This window comes from Pistacia vera, unplaced genomic scaffold, assembly GCF_008641045.1.
Source record: "Pistacia vera cultivar Batoury unplaced genomic scaffold, PisVer_v2 Contig253, whole genome shotgun sequence".
Classification (NCBI taxonomy): Eukaryota; Viridiplantae; Streptophyta; class Magnoliopsida; order Sapindales; family Anacardiaceae; genus Pistacia; species Pistacia vera.
Genome location: NW_022196061.1, coordinates 64,690 through 72,339, shown reverse-complemented (window position 1 = coordinate 72,339; position 7,650 = coordinate 64,690). Strand labels below are relative to the sequence as shown.

Below are 7,650 nucleotides of genomic sequence, written 5' to 3'. Positions count from 1 at the left end.
CCTAGAAAAGGTCCAATGACATAGTCACATAGACCCTAAAAGGTGACCTCGCAAGCATAGGCCGAAATCATGGGTTGGCCGCCATGGGGAAGACTGAAGAGTGACTGCCCAATGTCATTGCATGTGGTATGTTAAGGATAAAGGTACACTAAACCTTTCTTAGACTTTAAACAAGGCATTAAATGATTAACTTGGGGATGACAAGCTAAAAGCGGCATGCAGGGAGCATAACTGCATGAGTACCACATGACGCAGCCCAAGGTGAGCATGAATTAAAGGCTTTTAATGAATTTTAGACAAGAGACTACAAGGTGAACAAAACACAATACAAGAAAAAGAGTTCATTATATTAAAGAAGTACAAACATTCTTGGTTGATCAATAAAGTTACGGACACCGGTATTTTTATACTGAAAATGTGTATTGGCCTATGTATCCTCTGACTCGCACCAACATTCAGACGCGTTATTAAATATTTTTCTAGTGAACGACCGTCCATCAAATATGGACGACCGTTCACTTATATGGACTCCCGTCCATATTATATAGATGGGGTCTATTTACTACGGACGAACGTCCCTATTTAAAGGATGCCCCTCTATATGTTAGGGATGCCCGTTCATCAGTTATGGACGACCGTCCCTTAATTTGGGACGGGCATTATCTAAATATAAAAATTAAAAAAAAAACTTTAGACGCCCGTCCATTCCTTATGGACGGGCGTACCTAACTTGTGGATGAGCGTCCGTAAGGAATGGACGACCGTCCATAATGTTCTTTTTAAAAAATTTCCTTGTTGTAAAGATTATCGGAGAGTGAAATGGGAGTTGATGTAATGGAAATTGGAGTTCAAATCAGGAAAGTTATGGCTTTTTCAATAAGAAGTTGCTATAGATCAGTTTGTAATCATCCATTCCTTGTGGGTTTTGTGTGTTTTTTGATACTGCAGAAAGTTCCTCACCAGATGCTTCGATGGCTGACATTTTCCCAATGCTTGATGAGCTCCACCCGCTTCTAGACTTGGAAGCTCCTCTACCTGTCCATATATCTAATGATGAATCAGATGCTGGTTCGCGGATGTCCCATAAGAGTGATATTGAAAGCGTTGAGTCTAAGGAAAGTGATAATGACGGAGAAGGAGAAGGTGAGGATGATAGTGAGGAGGAGGAAGAAGAAGAAGCGGCAAAGGAGGAAAATGAGGATGAAAGTAAATCTGCAATTAAATGGACGGAGGTTGATCAGAAGAATCTCATGGATTTGGGGACTTCAGAGCTTGAAAGGAAACAACGTCTAGAGAATCTTATTGCGAGGAGAAGAGCTCGTAAAAACTTGAGATTGATGACGAGAAGAATCTGATAGATTTAGAAAGTACTGATAGATTTAGAAGACAAAACCCATTTTTCCATTTAATGTTCCACCTATTGCAACAACAAGACAAAACCCATTTGAACAAGACAAAACCCAAATTTTTTATTTTGTTTTTTAAACCAGAATAAGGGACGGGCGTCCACTCTTTACGGACACTCGTCCAAACATAATGGACGGGCGTCCCTCATTTGAGGACGTTCGTCCAAAATGAAGGGACGGTCGTCGATAATTGATGAACGACCGTCTCTAAATTTTTTTAATGTTTTACAAAGAATTGTTAATGGATGGGCGTCCATTAAAATATAAATGCCCCTTTAATATTTAGGGACAGCCGTCCATAACCTATGAACGACCGTCCCTAATTTTTCTAAGAATTTTTTATTCATGGACGGGCATCCTTTAAATAGGGACGCCCGTCCGTAGTAAATGGACCCCCGTCTATATAATATGGACGGGAGTCTATGTAAGTGAACGACCGTCTATATTTGATGAACGACCGTTCATTAGAAAAAATTAAAAATAATGTGAAATGTGTCTAGTTTACTGATGTGAATTGAGGGACACGTAGGCTGGTACAATATTTCGGTGTAAAAATTCCGATGTCCGTAACATTTTTGCTTGGTTGATCATAGGATCCTAAAAACCCCCTAACAAACGCCTTTGAAAAGTCTATCCTTGTACAAACATATTCTATACATTCCAACAGTATTTGAAAAGTCTTACAGATGAGGGTTGATGAGATGATGACGCAGGAGGAGCGGAAATAGGGTATTTCTCATAGATTTCAATTATGTGAGACTGGACATACTCAGTAATTGCTTCTCTACCGCCGCTTGTTCCACTGGAATTGGTGCAGGTTGTCACTTTGTCCATTACAGTTAGGTGTCTGCGTTCATTTATTTTAAATATTGATTACAAACATTTAAATTCAATTTAAATAAAAGTTAAATATCATATGCATGGGATCCAAATTTCCTAACACCTACTAGATATCAAAAGGAATTTCTACTTCTAGGGGTCTTTTGATTCCCTTTTTCGTTTTTACAAAATTCAATGAATCAATGTAAGAAATTAAATTTTATATTTTCAATATTTGATAATGGATTAATTTGATATATCAACTTAGAGACTATTTTATTTAAGCACACCCAAACTTTTCAGAAACAATCAACAATTCTTCACAATCATTAAAAACCTCCCTTGAAACTCTGAAGTTTATAATAACACCAATTAACCATTAATACAAAACATCCCGAAGGTGGTCTCAAATTTTTTAGCTCAAATGATGTATAATCCTATTTGGTGTTCAATGTAATGAAGTGGTGATTTGATGAATAATATAACAATGCCGAATAAAATGACATGTCATCTGAAATGCGAAAAAAAAAAAATTCAAAAGATTTATAGAAAAATTAAGTTTAAAATACATTATAAAACATGAAAATAAATATACAATAATTGAGAATTATAAACATAAAAAAAATGATAATATCTGTTAATACAAAAATCTGCACCAACTAAAGTGATTCAATCGACCCTAGTGGGATCGGAACTGGTGTGTGCGTGATTACAGATAATCAGCAATGAACGAATAATGAATGTAAAGAAGAAGATTACACATAGATTTTTAAAGTAGTTCAGCGAGATAAACTTTTAAGCCTACGTCCACTGTTTTTTGTATTTGTTGTGAGAGCTTACAGACTAAGTTCTATTAGAATTTCCTAACCACTTTTTCATCATTTGACGGGGTTTATATACGAAGTTTGTACAAGAAGTAAGAACGAAATTANCCGATTACAACCTCTCATAATATGTAATGTCGTCAGGAATATAGTATTTTTATTTTATTTTATATAAAATAGGTTTTATAATAATAACCCCTTTAAGATATAATTAAATAACAAAATTCACTTCTTGGTTATAGTATTAACAAAGATTTTCCTATGGTTAAGTTTTTTGTATTAAAATAAATAGTAGAGGGGCAATATAATAAATATTTATTAATTTATCATGTTTTAAATTCTAATGATATACTAAAGGTAGAGGTATTTATGTTATTTCTTAAATTTAAAGGGGAATTTTATTATTAGATTAAACCTCAAGAGAAAACCCTATAAAATATGTTAAAATTGAAACAGTATTAGTATTTTCATTTTCTATACGCAAATATTTTTTAATTTTATATTAATTATAATAAGTTAAATGGTACTTACGATAAATTTAAAATTAAATTTTTGAAAATGTTCATAATTATACAATGTGGGTGGGGATTACTATGGAGAACCACAAACGGGCCCGATAGGCCCATATGGAAATTTGGACAAGGCATGGAGGGATGCCGAAAATGTGGTTAATATAGGCCCAAAGGGTAATAGTCCAACTCGGAGCCATATAAGAAGTCCAAAAAGGCCTAGAAAAGGTCCAATGACATAGTCACATTGGACCCTAAAAGGTGACCTCGCACGCATAGGCCGAAATCATGGGTTGGCCACCACGGGGAAGAGTGAGTGCCCAATGTCACTTTAAACCAGGCATTAAATGATTAAATTGGAGATGACAAGCTAAGGTGCTGCATGGATGTCACCTTGGCGAAATCACAAGGCATGCAAGGAGCATAACTGCATGAGTACCACATGACGTAGCCCAAGGTGAGCATAAATTAAAGGCTTTTAATGAATTTTAGACAAGAGACTACAAGGTGAACAAAACACAATACGAGAAAAAGAGTTCATTATATTAAAGAAGTACAAACACTCTTGGTTAATCATAGGATCCTAAAACCCCCAACAAATACCTTTGAAAAGTCTATCCTTGTACAGACATATTCAATACATTCCAAAAGTCTTTGGTAAGGGTTGATGAGATGCTGACGCAGGAGGAGCGGAAATGGGGTCTTTCTCATAGATTTCAATTACGTGAGATGGGACATCCTCAGTAATTGCTTCTCTGCCGCCACTTGTTCTACTGGAATTGGTGCAGGTTGTTCATTATAGAGCCGGAACAAATGGGTCGGGCTAGGCGGGTCAACTCTAATCCGATCCGTAATAAAAAGAGTTCAACCCGTCAGCAACCTCCAGACGGGCCGGATTGCTATACGGCAACCTGCCAACCCGGCGGGTTGCTTTTTTTTTTTTTTGCAATAGCGGGTTGGCCCAAAAAATTTAAAAAATTAATTATTTTTTTCAAATTTCTCCCATTTTTGTTGTTCTTTTAATTAAACTATTATGATTGAACTCTTACAAATAATTTTACACAATAATATTAAACTATGCTTCTAAATCATAAAGATTAAAATGCATAAAACTTCGTAATATTTGACACATNGTTCAAATCAGGAAAGTTATGGCTTTTTCAATAAGAAGTTGCTATAGATCAGTTTGTAATCATCCATTCCTTGTGGGTTTTGTGTGTTTTTTGATACTGCAGAAAGTTCCTCACCAGATGCTTCGATGGCTGACATTTTCCCAATGCTTGATGAGCTCCACCCGCTTCTAGACTTGGAAGCTCCTCTACCTGTCCATATATCTAATGATGAATCAGATGCTGGTTCGCGGATGTCCCATAAGAGTGATATTGAAAGCGTTGAGTCTAAGGAAAGTGATAATGACGGAGAAGGAGAAGGTGAGGATGATAGTGAGGAGGAGGAAGAAGAAGAAGCGGCAAAGGAGGAAAATGAGGATGAAAGTAAATCTGCAATTAAATGGACGGAGGTTGATCAGAAGAATCTCATGGATTTGGGGACTTCAGAGCTTGAAAGGAAACAACGTCTAGAGAATCTTATTGCGAGGAGAAGAGCTCGTAAAAACTTGAGATTGATGACGAGAAGAATCTGATAGATTTAGAAAGTACTGATAGATTTAGAAGACAAAACCCATTTTTCCATTTAATGTTCCACCTATTGCAACAACAAGACAAAACCCATTTGAACAAGACAAAACCCAAATTTTTTATTTTGTTTTTTAAACCAGAATAAGGGACGGGCGTCCACTCTTTACGGACACTCGTCCAAACATAATGGACGGGCGTCCCTCATTTGAGGACGTTCGTCCAAAATGAAGGGACGGTCGTCGATAATTGATGAACGACCGTCTCTAAATTTTTTTAATGTTTTACAAAGAATTGTTAATGGATGGGCGTCCATTAAAATATAAATGCCCCTTTAATATTTAGGGACAGCCGTCCATAACCTATGAACGACCGTCCCTAATTTTTCTAAGAATTTTTTATTCATGGACGGGCATCCTTTAAATAGGGACGCCCGTCCGTAGTAAATGGACCCCCGTCTATATAATATGGACGGGAGTCTATGTAAGTGAACGACCGTCTATATTTGATGAACGACCGTTCATTAGAAAAAATTAAAAATAATGTGAAATGTGTCTAGTTTACTGATGTGAATTGAGGGACACGTAGGCTGGTACAATATTTCGGTGTAAAAATTCCGATGTCCGTAACATTTTTGCTTGGTTGATCATAGGATCCTAAAAACCCCCTAACAAACGCCTTTGAAAAGTCTATCCTTGTACAAACATATTCTATACATTCCAACAGTATTTGAAAAGTCTTACAGATGAGGGTTGATGAGATGATGACGCAGGAGGAGCGGAAATAGGGTATTTCTCATAGATTTCAATTATGTGAGACTGGACATACTCAGTAATTGCTTCTCTACCGCCGCTTGTTCCACTGGAATTGGTGCAGGTTGTCACTTTGTCCATTACAGTTAGGTGTCTGCGTTCATTTATTTTAAATATTGATTACAAACATTTAAATTCAATTTAAATAAAAGTTAAATATCATATGCATGGGATCCAAATTTCCTAACACCTACTAGATATCAAAAGGAATTTCTACTTCTAGGGGTCTTTTGATTCCCTTTTTCGTTTTTACAAAATTCAATGAATCAATGTAAGAAATTAAATTTTATATTTTCAATATTTGATAATGGATTAATTTGATATATCAACTTAGAGACTATTTTATTTAAGCACACCCAAACTTTTCAGAAACAATCAACAATTCTTCACAATCATTAAAAACCTCCCTTGAAACTCTGAAGTTTATAATAACACCAATTAACCATTAATACAAAACATCCCAAAGATGGTCTCAAATTTTTTAGCTCAAATGATGTATAATCCTATTTGGTGTTCAATGTAATGAAGTGGTGATTTGATGAATAATATAACAATGCCGAATAAAATGACATATCATCTGAAATGCGAAAAAAAAAAAATTCAAAAGATTTATAGAAAAATTAAGTTTAAAATACATTATAAAACATGAAAATAAATATACAATAATTGAGAATTATAAACATAAAAAAAATGATAATATCTGTTAATACAAAAATCTGCACCAACTAAAGTGATTCAATCGACCCTAGTGGGATCGGAACTGGTGTGTGCGTGATTACAGATAATCAGCAATGAACGAATAATGAATGTAAAGAAGAAGATTACACATAGATTTTTAAAGTAGTTCAGCGAGATAAACTTTTAAGCCTACGTCCACTGTTTTTTGTATTTGTTGTGAGAGCTTACAGACTAAGTTCTATTAGAATTTCCTAACCACTTTTTCATCATTTGACGGGGTTTATATACGAAGTTTGTACAAGAAGTAAGAACGAAATTAAAGGGATTACAATTAGATTGAAATATAACTCCGATATTCTCATAATTGGGCGCTGTAATTGCACAATGATTATTGTCAATTTGATCATTCTCGTAATATCTAGGATCTGAAGTTATCTAGGAATTAATTGAATGATTATTCAGATTGTTCGCGATTAGCTTGTGTTGGGTTGAGTTATATCTCGATAAGCTTATGTTGGGTCGGACAACTAGTAGAGTCGGATTGATTCTGGGTCGAGCTACTACCTCGTAACTCCCTGAGCTTGGTGAAAAAATCACACACAACAATATCTTTGGAGATTTATTCTAATAAACCTAATTCAATACATTACCAAATTTTTTTATTTAATTAATTTAAATTTATTTCTAAGGGAATTTATGCATTTTAATTAATTTTAATAGTTACATTAAATTTTTTTTAATATATTTGGAAATGATGTGGCATTTTCATTTAATTAACAAATAATTTATTCTCAATTAATGAGTTGACCTTTTAACTTCACATTTATATTTATCTTTTCCCGCATCACTTTACAATCATACATTATTTTGAAACTTGCTTACTTATAATAAATTTACGAAAAGAACTTTCCCCAAATTGATAATACCCTTAAATTCCAGGTGTTTGCGATTGTTTTCTACAAGGAGAA

General features: G+C 34.8%; 1 protein-coding gene across 1 annotated transcript; it reads left to right on the top strand.

The window, feature by feature from the left end:
* The first annotated feature begins 971 nt into the window (after window positions 1-971).
* Window positions 972-5,200, top strand: LOC116132445 (troponin T, cardiac muscle isoforms-like). The gene is made up of 2 exons (XM_031418087.1): window positions 972-1,320; window positions 4,794-5,200. Exons 1-2 carry the CDS (start codon window positions 972-974, stop codon window positions 5,198-5,200), a joined length of 756 nt encoding a protein of 251 aa, XP_031273947.1.
* Window positions 5,201-7,650: the final 2,450 nt, after the last annotated feature.

Excerpts from the sequence above, each read along its gene's own strand:
- LOC116132445 (XM_031418087.1), top strand. The coding sequence starts at position 972 with ATGGCTGACATTTTCCCAATGCTTGATGAGCTCCACCCGCTTCTAGAC. Across the intron at positions 1,321-4,793 it reads TATTGCGAGGAGAAGAGCTC|AAAGTTCCTCACCAGATGCT; the intron begins GTAAAAACTTGA and ends TTGATACTGCAG.